The sequence below is a fragment of the Thunnus maccoyii genome, chromosome 10 (genome assembly GCF_910596095.1).
Source record: "Thunnus maccoyii chromosome 10, fThuMac1.1, whole genome shotgun sequence".
In the NCBI taxonomy this organism is placed as follows: Eukaryota; Metazoa; Chordata; class Actinopteri; order Scombriformes; family Scombridae; genus Thunnus; species Thunnus maccoyii.
In genome coordinates, this window is record NC_056542.1 from 22235821 (window position 1) to 22259121 (window position 23301).

The 23301-nt window shown below is 38.5% G+C and overlaps 1 protein-coding gene across 1 annotated transcript; it reads right to left on the reverse strand.

Annotated features, from left to right (window-relative positions):
- Nucleotides 1–2805: 2805 nt before the first annotated feature.
- On the reverse strand, nt 2806–21498 carry slc6a3 (solute carrier family 6 member 3). The gene is made up of 15 exons (XM_042424279.1): nt 21425–21498; nt 20605–20815; nt 19068–19199; nt 16739–16955; nt 14761–14899; nt 14242–14376; nt 12589–12692; nt 11736–11860; nt 11153–11265; nt 10681–10809; nt 10290–10389; nt 6436–6536; nt 5419–5586; nt 5156–5227; nt 2806–5023 (listed from the first exon to the last, which is right to left on the reverse strand). The coding sequence occupies exons 1-15, from the start codon at nt 21479–21481 to the stop codon at nt 5000–5002; spliced, it is 1827 nt and encodes a 608-aa protein (XP_042280213.1). The 5' UTR covers nt 21482–21498; the 3' UTR covers nt 2806–4999.
- Nucleotides 21499–23301: the final 1803 nt, after the last annotated feature.

Here is a 23301-nt window from a genome sequence, read left to right on the forward strand (position 1 = left end):
ATTAGCTTCTGCATCATTTTGAGGAATTATCTATAATTTTATTGTAATATACTGTAAGTTTTCTGTAAGATTTTTGGATGACATTTTTGAACATCTCAGAATAGGAATTATAGGAAGGAATATGTTCTCACTGTGAGCCTGTAGCTTGACAAACACTTTACCCACGGCTCTTCTGGCATAGATAAATCAAATGTCTACATTTCTTGTGACTCAGGAATCTGAGGTGTTGTACAAACATAGAAACAACTTTGTGATAATGTGACTGATGATTTGCAAAGATAGACTTCTTTACTCACAGTGTAGCGCCTTTGTTGTGTCAGTGGAGGGCAGTGTGCAACAAATAACAGGTCACACTGTAGCAACACAGAAGTTTTTAAGCAGTTTTCTTATTTTCAGCAGTGAATTTACATGAGGAACAGAGTCTTGCAAGTTTTTCATGCAAATTCACTGCATTACATTTGCCTCCTCTCCTCTCCTCAGGAAATCATGTAGACAGTGTGAAAAGTCATAGCTGCTTCCTTCATTCACCCTGTTTGTCCAAATTGTGCATTAAAATCTGCTGTCTTCCTTATTACTCTCACACAGATAGTATTTCTCACACTGTAAGATACAAGCTTGTGTACATTCAGTTCTGGGAAACTAGTGCTAATGGTCATCTATTTGAATGCCTATGTTTTATTCTGGAAAGACCCCCATTGCACCATCACTCAAATGAAAACTCATGATATTTATCTACAAACATAGATCACATAATCACTGTATCAATCACCTACTCTTTCATTTTCAGTATTGTAGAGCCAAAGATATTTCAGTTAATGCCACTGGTTGGTTGCTGATTGTGTGCATCCTCTTTGACACAATGCCAAGACAAAGACAATATCACATATAGTGCACCTCCAAATAAGACAATCCCATTTACTTCCACCTCTCCTTGTGTATCTTTCAGTCTCAACGTCAGTGGCAAGACATGAAATTATACATAATTGCTGTTGTTCATTGGATGTGATAATGGCACCTGTTAAACCCTATCCTCGCATGGCCAAAATTGTTTTGCAATCGTTCTAGCTTGACAACGTTTGGAAACCACACAAGAAACATCTGTCATAGCCCTTCACCTGTGCCAAGGGTGTCCTGTGTCAAATGGAGGTAAGGTAATATAAAAAAGCAAAACAAAATAAAAAAAACACCCACATTTAGATTTATTAAGGCATGTTAAGACATGAATGATGACAGATTTAAAAAAAAAATGTTTTACTACCACAAACATTAGTTGGGTAGTAATGCATTTAATCAGGTTAGGTCAATTCATTCTCTCAGTTTAATGCTAATGTTATATTTTCAGTTCTGGTCTTGTCCATGAAAACTGTTTTGTGTCAACCTTAGAGACTTGTTGAGTGGGTAATCACTCTGGATTGATGTGATTAAGTGATCAATACATTTACATTTAAAAATCATAAAGAGGAAGACAACTTAAAGCAAATCTGTTTTTGCTGCTGTAATAATTCCCTCTTCTCAGCTGCAGCTTATTTTAGAACACTGTAAGCATATACAGTATGAGACACATGGTGTGGTGATTTTGTGCTTGGTCAGAGATGAAATAGGGGGAAATAAAGAAGATGACACACACATATTTTAGCCACAAACCCAAAGTATTTCTGTCTTTTCCTCTCTTCAGTGTCCATTCAATAATCTATGATAAGTAATAGTGAACAAGCCTATATTTAGGACACTACGCCTACATGCACAACAAGAGGCTTGACTGCTGTGCTCAAATGACTATGACTGGTTGCTTTTGCAAAGTGAATAAACCTTGGAAAAATACCTCCTTCAAGAGTAATGGTCAGATCACTCACTGACTATACAAGATATCTATGTATCCCTAAATGTTGTCTGCTGCAGTTATTGGGTCCTCTGTGTGGATTGTCCACAAGACAGTGTGTTTTGACTCTTTGGTTACTGTAATGAACACTGTTGATTCAGGGTCATGCTGACCAATCTTGAAAAAGCCCACAACAATGATAGACACTCTTTGTTACGATAGGGCTGTGCTTATGTTTCTCAATTCGTGCTTTTATTTGTTTGTATTGAAGATGTCATTTACATATAGATCTGTTTGGAGACTAGACGACCAATGTGCCATTTTAGATTATTGACTGATAGATCATTAATGTTTATTCATGTTGAGAATTCAGAAGAGTTAAAAAGGAGTTTACGCAGCTGTTGACAGAAACCTACTAATGTGAAATGCACCCCCTGAGAAGGTGTTATAACATACATTTTACAACTATTGTTGATCAGTATTTGAATGAACATAATGCCGTTAATAGCACTGGATTTGACTTATTTGCTGAGTTTAACCTAACAAAAAACATCCCAATGGGGCAAAAGCATGTGTCTGTGCAGACCAGGGGCCATAGTGTACAATGATTCAGCAATATCAACATGTTGAATGTATATTTTAACTGATATATCTCAGATTTTTTTCCCATTCAGGAATACAACTTCATGTAGTCTGCAAAATGTTAGAATGACAATGAAATGAACTCTCCAGGAGAAAGAGCAAGTGGTAATTTTGTCTTGGCTAAGTGACAAAATAACAAGGAGGCAGTCTTGTTTTATGTGTCTCTATCTGACCTTTTAGAAAGCCACTGCAGTGCAAGGGAAAGAGGGATAGAAAGTGATACAGGGAATTTTAAGAGAAGAGAAGAGAAGAGAAAAAGGCAAAACACATAGGGGCATTTTAAATATAATAATTGAATTAATTATACTTTATTTGACAGTACAAAACAAAGTCATACAGTCGGAAACACCACAAGGCACAGTACAGTAGCACAGGCATACAATTTGGGACATAATTAACCCTTCAGTGTGTTACATGTTCCACAAGGTTAAGATAAGTCATTGTTGACTCATTTGAAAAGGGTTTTACAGTTTCTGATCAAACAGAAGTTCATATGGATTTGTAATGTAATTCTCATCAAGATCCTTAAGGCTAATATGTATCAACTTCACAGTAACAAAGCAATAATCCATATATATATAGTATATATAATCTTGTTGGTCTTGTTATTCAATATCATACAGTACATTACGATACAAGCCCCTCTACATTACATTAACTTACACAGATATACAACTTAATTTACTTCATATTCATAAATAACATTACACACTATTCATTTGCAGTTCAATAAAAAGCAGCTTTTTAAACAGTCTTGAAACACTGAATGATAAATCTGTAAACGGTAAAATTAAAGCTTTATGCTTTCTGGAGGAAATGTGACAGTCTTAGCTTTCAAATCACCACCAGGAACTTTGTGGGCGTACAAAAAAAAAAAAAAGTAAAATATTCCAATTAAAGAGAAATTAAAAAAGAATGTGGTAGTGCACTGGCACCAATTTGTTGGTGGGAAGAGTGAAAGATTGACATGGTACCTTAAAGTTAACAATCAAGTGGTCTACTGATTCAAAGACAGAAAATCCCTTGGCAAATATTCTCATGTGAGGAAGCAGTATCTGCATTTCTGAGTTCATTTTAGTCTTTGGTTGATTAAATCAGCAGTGAGGTTGATGATGCTGCTTTTGTCAGTGATGGGTATTCCAAAATTGACAAGTTTTAAATGGAGTTTTGTTCACTCATTTGGTTGATATGGATCCTGGGCAGTTGTTCAACACTATTTAAGTCTGATTATGTAGATTTCATGTAAACACTGACATAACAAGGAATTTTACATTTTAACACTGACAATTTGGGTTTAACATATAGATGATAATCAGTGTTAGTTTTTTTTAGACTATATTCACCCATCTGCCTTATGGTAGTGTTTCAATTGTCCCACTCAATTATTCTACCACATTGAAAGCTACCCAACTACATTACTGGTCAGATTTCGTTGTTGTTGTTGGTCAATCCAGTAAAAGCAGAAACGCATAACAGGAGATTATTTTTATTTTCAGACAATCAGTTCAATTGATTTGTGACTGATGAGTCATTTTAGTTTAGAGGAAAAAATAATAACCAGCTCTGTGAGAACACTCAGGTAGTGTTAATTCAGACAGTTTTAGCTTATTTAAATGATGTTATTTTTGTCTGTTCATATAACAGTTTTTTTTCCTGTTAATTATTTAGATGTAAACAAAAGTAGATTTTTTTTTTTTTCCAATTTGCAAAGTCTGCAGGAATTGTGTGTATCATAACAGTCATTAAAACAAGAAAGCAGATAAATAATTAAAGATATGGGCTAGGATTCAGTTAAACATGTGGTACTCATTACATGTCTGACTGCTAAACACTTCAATAGTTTTGATCTAAAATAACACTATGGAAATAAAAGAATAAATGCCACTGACTGCTTAAACATTATTAACGAAGAAAAAATAAAATCTTATTAACTGAAGAAAAAAAAGTCTATATCTGACATAACAGATACTGCATTTTAGAAATAAACTCCTCCTTATGATGTGTGTAGCACTGCAACATCTTCACCCCTGTACAATAACAAAATGTGTTTTTGTGCGTCACTCTGCACTCGACACAACATAAAGTATACCATTATGCACCCTTCCACCCGTGGGTAATGAATGGGTAATGTGAGCAAAATTGTTACAAATGCAAAGTGAAGATAACCAACACGCTAAAAGTTAACATCTCTTCGAGGAGAGTTTTGTAATTATGGAAGTTGCAGGTTGAACACCACATTACCTGTTTGACTGAATCCCATTCACCGGCTTAAAAAAACCAATGGTGAAGAGGGTCCATACACAGCTTCACACATCCACTGTTGAAATTAAAGCACGCTGCAATTTCTATGGGTTTTTGTCGGCACTTTTAAACTGCTCCCACCACCGCCACCACTGTGATCAATTTGAATGACTATGTCTCTCTTCCTCTTCTTAGCTCTTCAGACCTTTGCTGTGCGTGTATTCATCCACCTAAAATCAACACTCTCATTTTCTTTCTCTCTCTCACTCTTTCACTCTCTCTCTCTCTCTGTATCTTTCAGACCACCAACCAGTGATGCAGCTGTGGGAGAAGTGGTATATGGCCATGAAATAAAACACATAGTGCTAGTCGATCAACTGTCACTATTTCAACTGACAGCTATAAACAATTGTGAGTATGATAATAATAAATCATAATCAAGCCAGCACTTACTGTGAACTGCCGAACCTCCCCATTGTCTACCAGATGATGCTCTGTCTCTGGGGTGATGGCATAAGCCAGTCTCTGTTCCAGTAGAAAGGGAGAGGAGCAATTGATATATTCTTTAAAGAATAAAGTCTTAAAAAGTAATGTTTGATCTTTAATCCATGATAATAAAGCAAGAGTTGTTAGATTGTCATTTATACTGCAAATTACAACAGCTTATATTACCTCACCCTATTTTGCCAAGAAGACATGCTGTAGCTCAGACTTACATCGCAGAACTTTCCAGGCAGTGTGCAGAGTTTGTAGATGGCGTAGAGAGGCACCATGGTCATTGATGAAATGGCCAAACACCAACCCACCATGTTAGCCCATGGAGGAAACATGTAGGAGCCGTAATGTGGAGGGTTGAACATGGCAAAGCTCACCACCACCATGAACTATGAGAGAAAATTGTTACAAATAAATACAAAAGACTTGAGAAACTACCAGTTCAAAAAAATACTGCTAACTTTTATGAACAGAACTGGTATACTAGCCAGATGTATACTGTAATTTCATGTCCTCTTAAAAGCAAATTACTTCAATGGTGTAATGTTATTTTTTGATACAGGATGTTAGCATTGTGATTTCTACTCATGGTAAAAATGGTGGAAATGTTTCTGTTGTTAAGCCACTAAAATTGCCTAAGGAGCAGAGGATGTGTTGGATGCTAAGCCATATATTCTAACTATCAATGAAATCACACCTCTCAGCCTCCAAGGAAGACATTGCAAGGGTGCTAGCATAAACAAGCGCAAATCTCAGTATCAGTCATGTGGGCAGGCTTCTTACCTCAAATCCTCCCCTTCCTTAAAATCAAGGGTTCAAGATCATTTCTTAATGCTGTCTATTATGGACATAATTTTACTTTATGTATCTTGAGGGAGGTGCTTCAAAAGTATGGATGCCAAACCTGTCAGAGCAACATGCAGTTCCAAACTGAGAGACATGCATCAAAGTAGTTCAGGCATCTGAGAGGAATGTTGATTACAACGTGTGTTCTTTTGTATAAAATTCATAACTGTGTAGGAGTACTAGGCACAACCAACTGGGAGGAGACCTCAGGACACAATAGAAGGTTTGTTATCGCTCAGCTGGCCTGGAAGCATCATTGTCACTGTCTATATGTTGCATATAAAACAAAAGCATATGTTGATGATGTTAAATTCATAGTCTCAATACTTTTATGCTACTCATTACATTTTCTTGGTCGTGGTTCCAATGTACAAGTCTTTCCACAGACTCACCAGCAGGAAGCAGGGGCTGACAAACTTCCAGCACAGCCTCCAGTACCGACCTGGTCGCTGGCCAGTCATCTCCTCAATGTCGTCACTGAAACGGTCCACTCCTGAAACACACGGAAATATTTGGTATCACTTGGCAGGCCAAGACAGTGGGCTGGCCTACCTGGTTTGCTCGTACTGTAGTTGGTTAATATCATATGTATCAAATAGACAATGTTCTGTAACGGTTGGTGATGACATGTCTGACGCTGCTGTTTTGAGCTAAGGAGTACCTTAAGGGTCTGTTCTTGGCCGTATTTTATTTTCTATTTACAGTACCAGACAAAAGTTTGGACACACTTTCTCATGTGTGTCTGAATTTTTGACTGGTACTGTATATGCTACTGTTGGGCCTTTTAATCCTCATCCTACCAATACATTTAACATACAAGGACTACCGACTGGGGTCCTTGGGGACCCCAAGAATAAACTACTGTAAGGAACAACCATCATAGCAAAATGTTAACTTATTTCTTCTCAAAACATTATTAGGTATGTAATTAATTTCATCTGGAAAAAACCCAAACAAACAAACAAACAAAAAAAAACAGTATACCTCTGGGGTCTGCGCATACCCCAGTTGGTAGGATTAAGGTTAATTCATTGATTTAATATTTATTTCCACTTTTATGCAGTACAGCAGACAAGTGTAGCTGTCAGCAGCAGTTTGCAAATATGATGCAGCAAACTCACTGACCTAAAGGACTGCCTATATGAGAAGTTGGATGTTTTAAAACTCCTTCACTACAAATTATGATAAAATAGACATCCCTATTAGTGGCACCAAGGGTGCTCAAAAGACCCCACACCTTTAATCTCTGATGTCAAGCTGCTCTGGATTTAGGTGTCACTTGACTCTTCTCTGGATTTTTCTGTCATATTAAGAAACTTGTGCAATAATGTTTTTTTTTTCTCATTTGCTAGTCAGGTTTAAAATTCAATATAAAATTTGTTGTTCTTCTATCAGGCTCTACATGACGAAGCTCCTAAGTACATTTCTAAATTCTTGTATCCATATAGTAACTTAAAGTAACATAAAGTATAGTAAATTCTGTTTTTACCTGTTTTTAATTGAATTTGTTGTCACTCTATTTATTAATTGTATTTATATGTTTGTTTTATTGATTGTCTCATGTTTTTGCTCAACATCATTGTAAATGAGGGCTTTGCCATCAATGATTTTCAAGTTTAAATAAAGTCAAGTAAAGTCTCTCAGGTCTGCTAACCCAACTCTGCTGGATGTTCCCAAAGGTTTAAGATGAAGGGAGATCAAAAATTTGTTGTCTTTGCCCTGAAACTTTGAAACACATTAACTTGTATCACTGGGTTATCTAATTAAACAGAAAATAAATAAATTAAATAAAATAAACTTAAGACTCACTTAAATTCCCTCTCTTTCCTGAACTGATGTTTTGTTTTCCTTTTCTCGGTAATTCTGCTGCTTTATTTTGCTGTTCTTGAGTTTTATTAAAACTTGTTTGATATCTAATGCTTTTACTGTGAAACACATTTAAAAATGCAATATAAATAAGTCTTTACTTACTTACAATTACAACAGGTTGATTGTGCATTCATTGTCTTTGCAGCTTGGTACAATTCCATTGGAGAATATCAAGTATTGAAAATATAATTAAGGCAGCCAGTGATTTTTTATACGGTCCCGATGCCACTATAGTAAAAATACAATTCACACTTACAGTTACTGAAGTCACTCTTCTGTAGAGCCAATTTCAATAAGCTACTCTACCATATTTACCTCATGACGCTTTCCCATCTGTCATACCCACGGCTGTACAATTTTCTTGTGCTTTCCTGCCTGGAAGGCATCTCTCACTGCAGAGGAATAGATCCAGGGTGACTACCAGGTATTCAGCACAGCTAAATGTACTTATGTAGTGGACAGCGAAACGAAAGACCACAGTGGCCAGGGGTCATGGGTTCCTGTCTGTATTTATGAGGATGGGGAAAAGGCCCACTGAAGCCTTAGGCTTGATTTATCTGGCTTGCCAAGGTCGGGACCCACCAAAGTGGGGCACTATGCTGACCCCACTGCCTGAGGCCTGGTTAGTATTTAGCCCTTTATGGATCTTTCCACAGTCAGGTTCAGCAGACATGACACAAGAAACTCAAAACGGAAGTTCAGGTCAATTGTTTTTCCTGACCTTCGGATTGTTTTTATCATATTTTGTGCCTGCTGGTGTTTCAAAATGGGGGTCAAGTTTTCACACTCTATGAAAGTCACTTTTTCCTGTTCTCAGATGGTGGTGCAGTGGGGTGAAATACATGTGAAGACAAATATCCATCATCAGCAGTTGGTCATTAGGTATCCATTTACAAAAACACATAGACGTGGAGAAGTTTAAGCCACTAGTGAAGACAACCCAACTATTACTTTGTAATATTTACAGAACCATAAGAGGGCACTAATAAGCTCAGCACAGGGCCCAAACAAACAACTTTTAGTATAAAGAGTTTATTCACTCCTACATTAAACAACCGAAGAATTTCTTCATATAGAGTACACATAGAATTCAAAAACAATGTTGAGGCTGGATGTGAAATATTTTGTTCACTTTCTTGTCTCATGTAGAAATAAAGAATAACTTACAAAGATTCAGTGTGTTGTAAAAATTCAACCTAAACAACATATAATGTTGGGATAATGGCAAACCTATGTAAATGTGAGTGCCAAAGCAAACTGGGACACCTGGAGAGAAATTGACTTTTGAGCTCACCCCCACTTCCCACCCACAACAACAATCTACAATCACGCTATTAGACAGCTGACTCCTACTCATGACAAATAGGAATTGCCTGTTCCGCAGCCTGGGGCGGAATTTCCACCCGTGCAATCCTGTTTGTGCCCCCTTTTTTTAACCGCAAAAATTGTACTTAATAAGCTACTGTTTGGTCAACCTTCAGATTCTGTCTGTGAATGTGAATTGCGCTGCTGATCATAAAGCCCTGATATACTCCAAATATTGCCATGAATGAGTAATGGACACGGACAGACTGCCTACATGGTTCATTAGTACATTTTGGCATCTGTGGATACAGATGTGTTCCATGCATGCACATTTCAAAAATTGCTTACTGAATGAGCAAGCAGCAGTTAAACTAAATGTCGTTCTTTGGAGAGGGGATGAAAAGAAAGAAGGGAAATGTGAGTTGGTTGATAAGAAGGCTATTCAGTAACTTAGCTCAAGATAATCATATTTTCTTTCTAGACCTGTTGATGCACTATTGTAGCAGAATTTAGCATGATGACCAACTTAATTATTTCCCAGATTTTGTATTGGTTACTGTAGTCCTTAAATATATGTAGAAATGCGGGGCAATCACAAACTCAAAATTCACAAAAATCACAATTTTTTTTCTGGGGGATGACCCCCAGACACCCCGTTTCATTGTGTGTCCCCCACTTCTCAAACCAAAGTCATGACCTTGTCCCCAGCTGCCATTATCTTTATGTGGTGGCTCAACATTGCTGAGTGAACACAGAGGTAACACTGGCAGCAGTCAAACCCTGGGCCATTTAACCTCGCTGAGCTCTTATGAGCACCACAGCTACAGCACATCCTAGCACCTTAACAACATGGACATGAAGCTGGCCAGAGACTGAAGAGGCAAAAACCATTAGTGGGAATGGACCTTCTAGTTGCAGTATCCGTATGTCTAATAGAACTATGTTGCATTGAGGCACAGTACACCTATACCAATAGATTTCTCATCAAACCCTTAATATAGCATCCACATTGCTGGCCATGGAAACATGAATCATCTTTTTTTCTCCTTCCTCCTCTCTCCATCTTTCTCACCATAAAACCACGCGATACCGATGGCTTCAATAAGCACTCCAAAGAGAATTGATGTGCCTGCTGCAAAGTGGTCCAGCAGAGTAAATACATACATCCCACCCTAGAGAGAGGGAGACAGAGAGAGAACACGATGAATTGACAATACAGTATACTGTATGTTATCATGTTAATATTAAGTTTTAGTATACAGGTTACATTAGTAGACACTCAGTTCTCAAATTTAACTCTTTGTATTTGTAGATACTTGCAGGTTATTTGATTAGGACAGTTTCACAAACCAGAGTTTGTGGAAATGATCAAACTATTATGTTATTGAATATCATAGTGGACCAAAATATAAACAAATGCACAGCCAACAAACAGCCAACAAACTCCACAGTATAATACTTACATTTGTAACGCAGAAGAGAGATATGAGGAAGGTGGAGATGACAATGAAGAGGGTAAACAGTTCTCTGTGCTTGTGGAGGAATTTGAACTCATCAATCAGCCCTGTGATGACTGACTCCATCCCGCCCATCTACAACAGAAGACACAAAAGTTAGAAGAAAACAGTGAGTATTGAGCGACCAAACCACTGTAGAAGTCCTATAATTGCTGTGCTGTAGCTCCGAAGCAAAAAATAAATAGGAAAATGAAAATTTTGTTATTTGAGAAAATTGTGTCAATTATGTATCCAGTAAATGTTTGAAAGGCATGCTGTCATTTCATTCAACATTATGGTAAACTAAAGTAAAATACCTACAAACACCTGATCTAGCACATGTGACAAATAAGTAAAAAGCACATATGATCTGGCTGAAATAACAGGTGTGTACATTATGTGAGTGCGTGTGTGGGTTGGGGGGTGGATGCATACTCACAGCACTGTCAATACCCAGTGTCAATAGCATGATGAAGAAAATAACCGCCCACACTGGTGACCCGGGTAATGTTGCAATAGCTTCTGGGTAAATGACAAACACCAACCCAACACCTAAAGAGCAAAAAAAAAGAAAAAATACAAGATGAAAAGGAAGCACATAAAGCAGAAAATAGCATCAATGAAACACTCAGATTTGTGATTTGTGTTTGGGGTACATTGTCTTCACAGCATGCAGCATGCAAAAATCAGGGGAGTAACGTATGGTATATTGGAGAAGAGGCGTGATGGACTTTGATAGATGACTGGTGGTTTTTGAATTCAGTCATTGGGTTCACTGTAGTTTTTCTTCATTGATTACAGTCTTGGCAACTAAACATAGCCCATCTTAAATATCTCTGACTCTTGGAATAATTAAAGGATGCACATTCCTGCTTCTACACTTCTGGCATTGCGACTCCATGGGGTGTTGGCAACAGTAGTGCAATTACAAATGGAACTGAATATGTCTTGTCTACAACAAATGTGCTTAAGGAAATCTATTGAAATATCTACAGCATGTATATAAACACTATAGTACATACCGTCTACAGCAACCTTGTCCAGAGCCACATTGTGCTTGTGGGACATGTACCCAAGGAAGGAGAACACCACAAAGCCAGAGAAGAAACTGGTTAAAGAGTTGATGGAGGTGGTGATGATGGCGTCTCTGTATCAGTAAAATCAAATAAGATAAAAAGAAATGTAACAGTCAGAATGAGAATGTAAAGAATTCTCAGTCATCAGCAATCACATACAATAGTCAATCTTTACATAATTGACCAGTCAGTCATTTAAAGAGCATATGGGGAGTGGGTCAAGACCTGTTTCTTGTTGTTGACTTCTACATGAAAAGCGGAATAATTTTTAGAACCTCGCTTGATTTTATGAATTATTCTATCAATCAGTAAGTGTCTTTCCTGTTGTGTGACATTCTGCCCAGTTGGCCCAATGCCTTCTATTGGGATAGAGTCTAACCTATATAAATTGTAAAAGTAATTTTAAGCAAATTTGTACTCCCACATCATCTTTAAAATTCACCTAAATACTGTATATTTTCAGTGAATTGGTGTTATGCTCAAGGAGGAATCCTCAGGGTGGACAGTGTCATGTGTCAGTTATCAGAAAAAGCAAAAAAGGCAAATAAGCAGATAAAAGCCTCCTGTGGGATGCTGATGATTTTCAAAGAGTGCGACAGTTTTCATTGGTGTTATGGCTGTCTGTTGCACAGCATGGTGTCAAAGACATAGCGGGTTTCAAGGAGCTTCAAAGGTTATTGTAATTCACCTGCTGATGTTACATGTGTGCATTTGTATGTGTGTGTGTGTAGAAGCAACTCATCATCATAATCTGTCCGTCTCTGTTAAACCCCCCCAGCCTCTCCCTGTGTGTCTTTACCTGTAACAGTTGTTGCTGAATTTGTTGTAGCTGGAAAAGGCAATTAGCACACCAAATCCCACTCCCAGTGAGAAACAGATCTGCGTTGCAGCCTCAATCCAGACCTGGAGAGCGACAGAGCAAGCACACTTGTGTGAAGCGGCAAACAAAAGGCACAGGAGAGGAAAAAAGCCATTATTAGGGATAATTGCAGGAAACTCATTCAACGGCAGTAGATGAAAGACGCTTGTGAATACGGGGGGTAATTTTGCAAATTACTGCTCCATGCATCTATCTAATCTAATTCTCCAATTGCTGCCATGCATCTCCCTATCTCTCTCCTTCTTGCTTTCGCTCTCATTCTCCATAACTGAGTCCTTTAGTCCTGCATGCTTACTTATTGAGCTTCTTAGTGTCTGCTATCAAGGTAAATAAGATGTTGTTATAAGATTTGATAGCAAGTTTCACAGATAAGGAAAATATTAGAAATGGGTAACAAACAATTTTCTCATTTTTTCACTTAATTTTTTCTTGCTTAACATTGGAAACCAAAGTTGTGTTGGACAAAAAGATCTACAGCAGACAATTAACATTACTCAGATGTTATGCATTAACTGAACTGTTGTGTAAATTAAGTTTATGGGAATAATTCCACATTCAGGCTTTTGTCATTCAACCATGTAGATCAAAATGAAAGAGAGTTTCAATTTGCCATCAGAGGTGTGGTATTGTGTACATTGCTTATGTGTGTTCAGGTTGTCTACTTTTTCGGCCCCCTGTCATACTACTCTTTGTTGCTAGTAAAACCAGTTATTGCCAACTGTAGAGCTGCAGTGATTAATCGTAATCATTTAGTCAATCTGCAGAAAATTCATCAACCAACTATTAAGCCAACTATTTTAATAATCAATTAATTGTTTTGAGTAAGTTTTGAAGAAAAAAATGCAATCCCCCACCCACAAAAAAACCCCATCTGGTTCCAGCTTCTTAAATATGAGTATTTTATGGTTTCTTCAGTCCTCTATGATAGTAAACTGAATACCTTTGGGTCATGGACTGTTGGTTGGGACAAAACAAGAGATGATCTTGGGCTTGGGAAAGTGTGATCATCATTTTTCAGCATTTTCTGATATTTTAAAGACCAAACAAGAACAATAATAATAATCAACAGATTAACCAATAATGAAAGTAATTGTTAGTTGCAGCCCTTGTTAACCGTTTTTAATGAAGACTAAAATATTGGTTTCAAGAGTGAATGCATAAACTTGACACACATTTTAACAATCACTTCTGTTGTAGACAAAAATGCTTTGGGTTGATAATGCAAGTCTGTAAAGTTTATGATCATGATTCATACAGGTGTTAGAAATATTGAAATAATGCTTTCTGTTTTTTAAAAGTCTGTAGCTTAGCATATTAACATGATGTTGTCAAATACATATGATACAAACAAGATATGTTTTAGATTAACTTCACTTTTTCAGTTTCTCTTCCGGATTTGTCAATTTCTGATGTTCAGCAAAGAAAATAAAACTAAAACTTAAAATGTCAAAGCACTCCTTTAAAGTTTTTTTCAGCCACTGTTTTGCCACCACATCTCCTATCCTCTTCTTTTTGTGCACCCCCACCACTCTCATTTCTCTCGTGTCCCCCCACCCTCCTGTTGGCACTCACCTTGGCGTCACAGAGTCTCAGGAAGTCCACAGAGAGATAGGCCTTAATGCCATCAATGGCTCCGGGCAGAGTGACTCCTCGGAGAAGCAGCACAGTCAAGACCACATAGGGCATAGTGGCTGTGATCCACACAACCTGAAAGGGTCATGGAAGGCGCACACACATACACACACACACACACACACAAACACACACACACACACACACACACACACACACACACACACACAGACATACATATACAGAATATCCACACATTTATGCAGAGAATGAAGGTCACACAAACAGATTCACATATATACATGCATGCAAGTTAGAGTGAAAATGCACACACAGATACACACACACAGTGATCTTAAACTGCTTATTGGATTTAATCTGGACAAAAGGTTCTAGTATTTCCTTGCTACACATACCCTTAAAGTAAATCGATTGTTTTAAAGGTGTTAAGACTCACTTGGAGCACTTCCCTGGTTTTCACATGATCAAACATGACTACCACAGTATGTAATTCCCTACCTTGCCAGAGGTCTTGACTCCCTTCCAGAGACTGAAGTAGAGCAGAACAATCACCACAGCTAGACAGGAAGTCAACTGCCAGCGTGGACGACCCAGGTCATCAATACCATTACTGTCCTGTATGTGTAGCACCCCTCGTCTATGGGAAGAGAATATTCTGGTAAGAACCAAGACTATAATGGTCTATTTCAAAGATCAAGTCTATCACTCCTGAGTAAAAATTTGATAGACCCAAAGTCCTTAGCATACTGCCAAGGCCTTAGAAGCCATCCTACAACTTCCAGAGCTATAGCTACTACCCTCATTGCAGAGTGTCCTGTCTTGTCACAAGGCTCATGCTGTTACACAAACGATGCACAACTGAAGGTGAAGCATCACACCTGGCCTCCACTTTCACTTCCAAATGGGATTATGAGAGGTTTAAACACACTTAGAAACAAAAATTATTGTGACAGATACAGAAATTGTGAACAACTGCACCCATGTTCCAGATGTTGATATAGAAGGCATACTACATGGCACATACAGTAAAGTATTCCAAGGAGTTCAGGATCCCCCCTCTTTTAACACCTAACACCTTTTAACACCTTTCCTTGAAGCCATGGAGTACCAATCTTCCTCCCTCAGACTATGATACAATAAATGGAGCATACTGTAGGGCGTTCATGCAAGCAGCCTTAATTCTGAAACATCATGAGAAGTTCCCAGAAATACTCTTTCATAGAGTGACATAGCCAAGAAATAGAGTACAGTTATGAGTTCTGCTGAGTGCACTTTGAGTCCTCACAAAGGAATATTTATGGGTTACCTTGATTGTACATATTGCTAATGTGCTCCACTAATACCAGGGGCATTCAGGATCCATATGGTTATATTTTAGCAAATGAGGATGTCCATACAGACTTTAGACCTGGACCTGAACCTAGTTCTTGATACCCTGCATTAAAACTGGCTAAAAATCAACCCTAAAAGAGTGTTGTCTGGCCTTACAGGAAGCCAAACACCCATGTCCATCATTGTCAAGGGACATGTGAGACCAGAGAGTTGCTGCATGAGGTGCTGGTGCATCTGTTGCAAATGATGCAAAATCTTGCATTGTAGTAAAAGAAAAGGTCTTAAAGATCTTAACAACATAAACCAAGATGGGAAACTTGGAGGTCATACAGAGTTCCAGCAATCCCTGTACATTGTTCACGCCTTGATTCAGATAATTTCAGAGACACACGCTCTCTCACAGATGGGACTGAATAGGATCAGCCGATGTTAAATTGATATGATCAAATTGTCTGCAGGTGGTTCTGTGTAAATAACACGCTGCTATTTCAACTAGCATGAATGACATGTCTCAACTGTCACAACAAAACAGAACTCACTTTGTGGAATAAGAGACACCTGGTCAGCCTCACAGGGAGGGAGGCTACATGAGGTAAATGCAGCCAAACTCTGGATCCATTTTGAGTGAAAAAAAAACCTGACTTTTTTTTATTCATAACTTCATATTCTAAGACATTACTCAGTTATTCCATAGAATGAGTGCATTGAGCCAACTCTGCAACACTACATGCTGTTACGGCAATTGAACAAACTTTTCTCTTATGCTCTTCCTGCTGTGAAAATATGTGGGTGATATGGAGGTTTGTAGTTGAGCATATGCGTAAAGTACATTTGCTTTTAACTGTAGTCATTTTGAAGTTCCCATATGTGTATGTAGGTTCAAAGAACTCAACAAAAGATATAGTAGAGAATTAATGGTTTAACTTGAAAACATCAAGATATTGTTTTGTTTTGAAATACCCATATAGTTGTTAAGTCTGCTCCGTTAAAGCAGGGTTTCTCAACCTTTTCTGGTTTGTCTCTCAACCTTTAGGTCCAGAAATGTACACAAACTCCTGCAATTGACTGTTCAGTTTTAACATAAGTTTGACTATTGCAAACATATAAATAAATAAATGTTAGAACTTAGGTTCAGGCAACTTACTCAAAGTACTCCTGAGCAGGGGTGGCCTTGTGAATGTCACTGACTGTGCTGTTGTCAGCCCAGTCGGAGCAATTAGGACTGTTCCAGCTGTTGTTGCAGTGAACCCAGGGTAGCTCACCGGTGAACGAGGAGAAGAGGTAGAACATCGCCCAAGAGATGATAACATTATAGTAGAAGCCAACGTAGAGGGAAATGAGGATCACTGTAAAGCCTACACCTGTTAGAGGAACAGAAATTATCAATATTTACATACATTACAGACAGAGATACAGAGGCGGGGGAAGGGGCGAGGGGTGCAATCACTGCACACCTGAGATATTTGAAAAAGCTCTGAATTACAGAGCACTTCTTTTTTGTTTCATGGCTCTGGATTTCATAGCAGCAAAAATGTCCAGGTGGACAATCAAGCAAGCAATCAACACATATTAGTATTGTATGCCTTGTTTTGACGAATCTTGGCTGATCAACAAAGAGTTTAGTGTGTTGCTTAAAGGACTTCTCTTGGATGAGTCCCCCTTTCACTCATACTTCCAACACACATAAAGCACCATATACAATGAACCAAATTAGATTCAAACCCCTGACAGTGGAAGTGCTAATCTTATGTTTTGTCTACTGATCTATGTGGGATTACAAAGACAACATCTTCTTATTTTTCTGTTACTTTCAAGAATGTTAAAGCTAATCAAGTTCTAATTCTTAGGTATAAATTACTTGACAAACCTTTGGGAATAAGTAAAAAAGAAACTGTTGCATGTAAGGCTCAAACTTGGGCAAATTTGCTCTGCTGAACAGTGTCTACATTCTGACAGATTCTACTAACAGAGCGCACACCAGAAAGCACAATCTCTTGCTCAGCATGAGTACAGTAGCCTATGATAAATGCCTGCGGTCTCAAAGAAAGCGCCACAACTTCTAAAGATTGCCTCTTCATGCCATAATTATCAACACATCTACCCTTCTATAAATGTGAAACAATGTCCACTCTTCTAAGGCTGGATGTAATTGTTAACCTTAGCTGAGAGGCATGACCACAACTGTGCCTTATTGATTCCTTTGTAATGTGGATGTGATATTTGTCCAGGGAGCGATGCCTCTTATTAGCGCCACATGCGGCCATGCTATCTCTCCATCTCTCCCTGTCTCCCCTCTTCAGTCCTTTTCTTCAAATGCATTGATCCTGAGAGGAAACCAGCTTGTTGATCAGAATAATTACTGTCAATATGGGCATGTGTATGTGTGTATTTGAATAATTACTGTTATCCCCCTGCTGAGAGACAGAGAGCGAGTGAAGCGTGTGATTAGGACGTCAACGTACTCAGTGGGTCCCTGACAGACGGCACATGTTCACACACACAGGAGGTACACACTCAGAGACACACACACACATGCAGAAACAAATGGAGGAAGACGTACACACTATGGGCCACCTTCAGACCAAGGACATGATCTGGCAAAAGACAGTGGTATGGCAGCATACTGTGAAGCAATAGATGGTCCGCTGGTAATAATGGCATTTCTGATGTATCTTTAAATTCAAAGTGAGGTGTTAAATATGGATTTAAGTGAAACAGATTATGGATGCAAGTGAAACTTTTTAAAGTAATCAAAGGAAATGAATATCAGAGCAGGATATGTGGTAAGAAGACAGCAATGGATAAATACCAACAAATAAAAAGGTGAACCAAGTAAAGTCTATTATTATATTTTAAACCAATGACTTTGCTCAGAAACAGGCATTGATTTGAATGTTTGTTTCTCCATTAGTGTGCATTTGGATGGCATTCTCCTAAACTGCGCTTTGCTTATTGATGTGTTGAAAAGTACCCGCAGACAGAGTGTCAGCCACTGTTAACTGTCACTATTTGACAGAAGGATTTGGACAATCAGGACAAGAGTCTAAAAGCCCAATTTTCATTTGCTTTCCATCTGACTGCCAATAGAACCTGATGTTCTGGGAGGATAAACAATGCCTGTCGCTGCTCAACACAGAGACGAGCAGACAAAAGAGACTGGCATGTGGACGGACAGGCATGTGGGCAGACAAGCAGACAGGAAGACATGTAGATATTAAGGGAAGTATGTTATCAGACAGACAGGCATGTAGGTAGACAGACAAATGGATGGAAGGGAGCTCATACCATGATGGACATATTAAGTGGACAAGAAATGCAAAAATGTGCATGTATGTGCATTCCTGTGAAAACATGCAGGTGTCAAGAAAATGTATTTGCGCATGTGCACACTCCAGTGTTCACGTGTGTGTGTGTGTGGGCATGTGTCTGTGTATATCTGATGAAAATGTGCCTTATGACATGTCACTTCCTACCTTTAAAAATGGGACATATCTTCCAGACCCCTGCTGCCCCCTCTCTGTTGTACTGTCCCAGAGCCAGCTCCATGTAGAAGAGAGGCATGCCTGCTATCACCATGAAGAACAGGTACGGCACCAGAAATGCACCTGCACATACACACACACAGAGAGAGAGAGAGAGAGAGAGAGAGAGAGAGAAACAAGTGAGACTTCATCTCTAAATAAAGTTTATCCTTTGTCCTTTATCACATAATATATATACCACTTTGTGACTGAATAGTAAAATTAAGTTTTTTTTTAAATAATATTTGATAATGAATTAGTTTAACGTGCAGTTTAAATCCAGAAAATTGATTTAGATTTTGAGAATAATTACCTAAACCTACATGAACAATTGGTCGACATAGGAAAGAACAATATTTATTTTCCACCAGTTTATGACTCACTCAAATTCTCTTACTCAACACCAAATGCAAATTATTATATGTAATGGTTGATGCTGAGAGCCCACTGAGGAGAAACTCCACAGCAGAGGGGTGTCAGCTGTGACTGTGCCTTTTATTACATTACTTCTTTATGATAAACAGCCTCTGTTAAACTGAACAGTTCTTTTTTTAGATTAGGGATTGCAGCAATATGCAAGATTTATGGAAATACTATAATCTGTAAGAAATGATGGCTTACATAATACCAGTACAGTCACAAAGCAAGGCACTTTAATGGTTTATGGGTTCAGGTGCTGACCATGAACCACAACATCTCTGGTTTGCGTCTGGCCAGGAAATTGTGTTGCATTTCATTCTCTATTTCTGTCTCCCTTAGCTTCCTGTCATCTCTCTACTGTCAACTATCACATGAAGGCATACAATGTCAAGAAAATAAATAATAGTTTGGTTTAATTGCCCCAAATGAAAGTCTGTAATATTTCTCTTTATACAGGTATGGCAACATGCTAGGTTTGGGGACACACACAGTGTCCCTTAGAACAGGGTGTCAGCCTTGGCTATGGCCACAGTATCATTTACAGCTCTTAAACATAATGAGGGCTCTATGTTAAACAGCCATAATTAGTGACCATGGTTGTTAGAGCTAATCTATTTGGAGCAGCTGTGGTGGTTTTTCCCCTATTTTGATCTCTGTAAAGGGTTGAAAAAATCTCAAACAGCAACCAGAATACAAGAGGAGCTGAAATACACACACACACACCTGCATACATGAGCAAATACTGTGTGCGTACACATGCATGTGTGTATAGTACACGCAGGTGAAAACATACAGTCTGTACGCGTGTGTGAATAAATTCCACCTTCATTTCTCCTTCTTCCCTCCATTTCAACACAAACATGCATGTACGCTTTACCATCATCCCTTCAGTTTCTACCCCAACTATTTTTGTAGATGAGAGGAGGATGATCATATTTTTTCACACACTCCACCTCCTTCCTTTCCATCCTTACCCCCTTCTCTATCCACCCTACACCTCCCTCAGTGTGGAGGACGTAGAGGTAAAGGAGCCTTTAAACACGGTCCAACATCAGCTTCCTCATCTCACCTCCTCCATTCTTGTAGCAGAGATAGGGGAATCTCCAGACATTGGCGAGGTCCACTGCAAATCCGATCACAGACAGGAGGAAGTCAATTTTTTTCCCCCAGGTCTCCCTCTCCTCCTCTCCACCGGGTTTGGTCTGAGATGGAGCTGGAGACACTAGAGTGGTCGACGTAAACTGAACCCCATTCTGCTCCTTCACAAGGATCAGCTCCACCTGAAGGGTTAGAAGTCATGGAGTTCATAACCAGTCAGATACGATGTAGAGTCTGCTTGAAACATGGGATACTCTTTAACCGTGCTCTTGTTCTTCCTTCTGATTTATTATAAAAGCTGATTTTGATTTATTATAAAATGTAAATAAATATAAAGTACATAGATACAATGCACACAGTATATACTATATACTTGTGCAAGCATACATATGTAATTTAATGACTGAGCACAGGGTAAACCAGTCTCTCTTAGTCACAGTTAATTATTCTCTCACCTCGCCCACAACACAGAGAGTCACTATAACCTTCATTTCATCAATGCTTCATGCACCAGCCAAGGTTTGTGGTTAAGCTCTCTATAATATTGAGTGGGAAAGGTAAGTTGTAAATGCTAAAAATCTGCTCTAGAAGTCAATAAGTCACTTTTAGCTTTCAGATCTTAAGCTGTCATGGCCATTATGGTTCTTTTCCCCACCCAGTAGTTTTTATGTCTGCAGTAAACTGAGTCAAATGCACTCAATTAAGAAGTTTGCACCACATGATGATTCAAGGTTTATCAAACTGAATTTCACGCCATGAATCTACTACATGTGCGTCAAATCTGCACTGACCTCTTTGGGGCCCATGGTGTTGGAGGTGGGTTTTTCCGGGGCTACAACTGAGGACATCAGGCCGACAGGGACTCTCTCTGTCAGCATGGAGGGTCGCACAGCCTTCGGGAGTAAAATAACGGTGGCTGTGGAAGAGGAAGGAAGGTAGATGTAGCTGAAGAGTGGAATCAGTTTTAAGCAATTAAATCCCATTTATAAACTGAAGAAATACAACGTGAAAAATTATGTTTTATTAAAATGCTTATGAATTTTGTGAAATACAGAGAGAGCAAGAGGAGAGTGGAGAAAAGCAACGGAGAGTGATGGGATCCACGCTGAGGGTGAAAAGAGGGGTGGGGGAGCATCTCTGCAAGGCCATCACAGCATGCTCATTTCATTTCACACTTGTTGATCGCCATTTTGCACAGAGATTTGACCCAGCGACTACTAACCCTTTATAACCACATTATGTTGTTCACCAGATGTAGTGCAGATTTGAGTTTAGAACTTTTCATTAAAATGCTCTTTAATAGTAGCAGTAGAATATTTTTGAAACCTGATTTTTTTCTAATTTCCACAACAGAAAATTTACATTTTATGTCATAATGCAGAACATTTTTTGTAAGTCTGACATTTATGCTGAAATTGGATATTCATCTGCTCTCATAAGGATTGTGTGAAGATTTTTAATAAACAATTGTAACACCACCAATCTGTCAAGATAAATCATACAAACCCTGGATATCCTACTGAACTGCTACAAATGCTGCCAAATCATATATTTTGTATATTCTACCACAAGATAACATACAGTATAACCCCATAGGTTAACAAATAGGTTAATTTTTCGAACAAAATTACTCTTCAAATTTATAACACATTTAAAAACAAGATTTTTTTGGGGGGGGGGGGGGGGGGCGGTTACAAGACTCACCTTCGAAAAATAATAGGTGAAAGCTCCTCCAGTTGTCAGTTTGGACAATTTAATTCCAGTTGTGCTGATGTTCTTCAGTTTGCTGCAAATTAATGCTGATCATATTTACGCAGACTGTCCTTGATAAGTTAGACTCGGACCCAGATTGGAAAATGTTGAAAGAAATAGAAAAGCAGACAGTGAAGGAGAAATGAAGTTGCAGGAAGACAGAAGATGAGGATAAAGACAGAAAAAAAAAGATGAGAGGAGCTGGTAATCTGTGATGAGTTGTAGAGAACCCTCCCACCCTCCTTGGCTCCGGTGACAGACACGCAGAGACCAGAGAACCCTGTGGTCTGGTATGGAGATCTGTCTGCGGGACCACTCTTGAAATATGAGAAACAATCAACAACACCCCCCTCCACCCCCGTCTCTCTCCTCCCTCCCTCCTCACCCAAGCTTCGTCTGTTCCTCCTCCTCCTCTCTCTCCCATCATTGCATATTTTTTCACCTGATTGAAGCATCATCCTGGATGACTTTTCTTTCCTCTTTCTATGTGAATGTACAATAAGTCTGTAAGGTAAAAACAAAATAAAGAAAGATTTTAAAATATATACACAGAGGTTCCTTGCCAGTGTATTCTTCCTATACTGTCACCTCCAGCATCACTATCATCCTCATCATATAATAACTAAATAAACAGTGAATTTAATCTCTAATTATTTTCTTAAAATCCTAATCTTTGTGAATCTCTAATCTCATATCCAGAAATTGCATTATGATAGCAATCAATAAATATATGTCTAAAACCAACGGATTTTGGTTCAAATGTGAAAACATACAGAAATTAATTCTTACAAGATTATACACTCCAGCTTCTAGAAATTTCAACCAAAACTTTCTTACTGATTTGAGTGAAGATCTTAATTCTATACATCAGTTGTCACTGTGGCTAGTATACTAGTGTGGCAGCTGTGGCTAATAG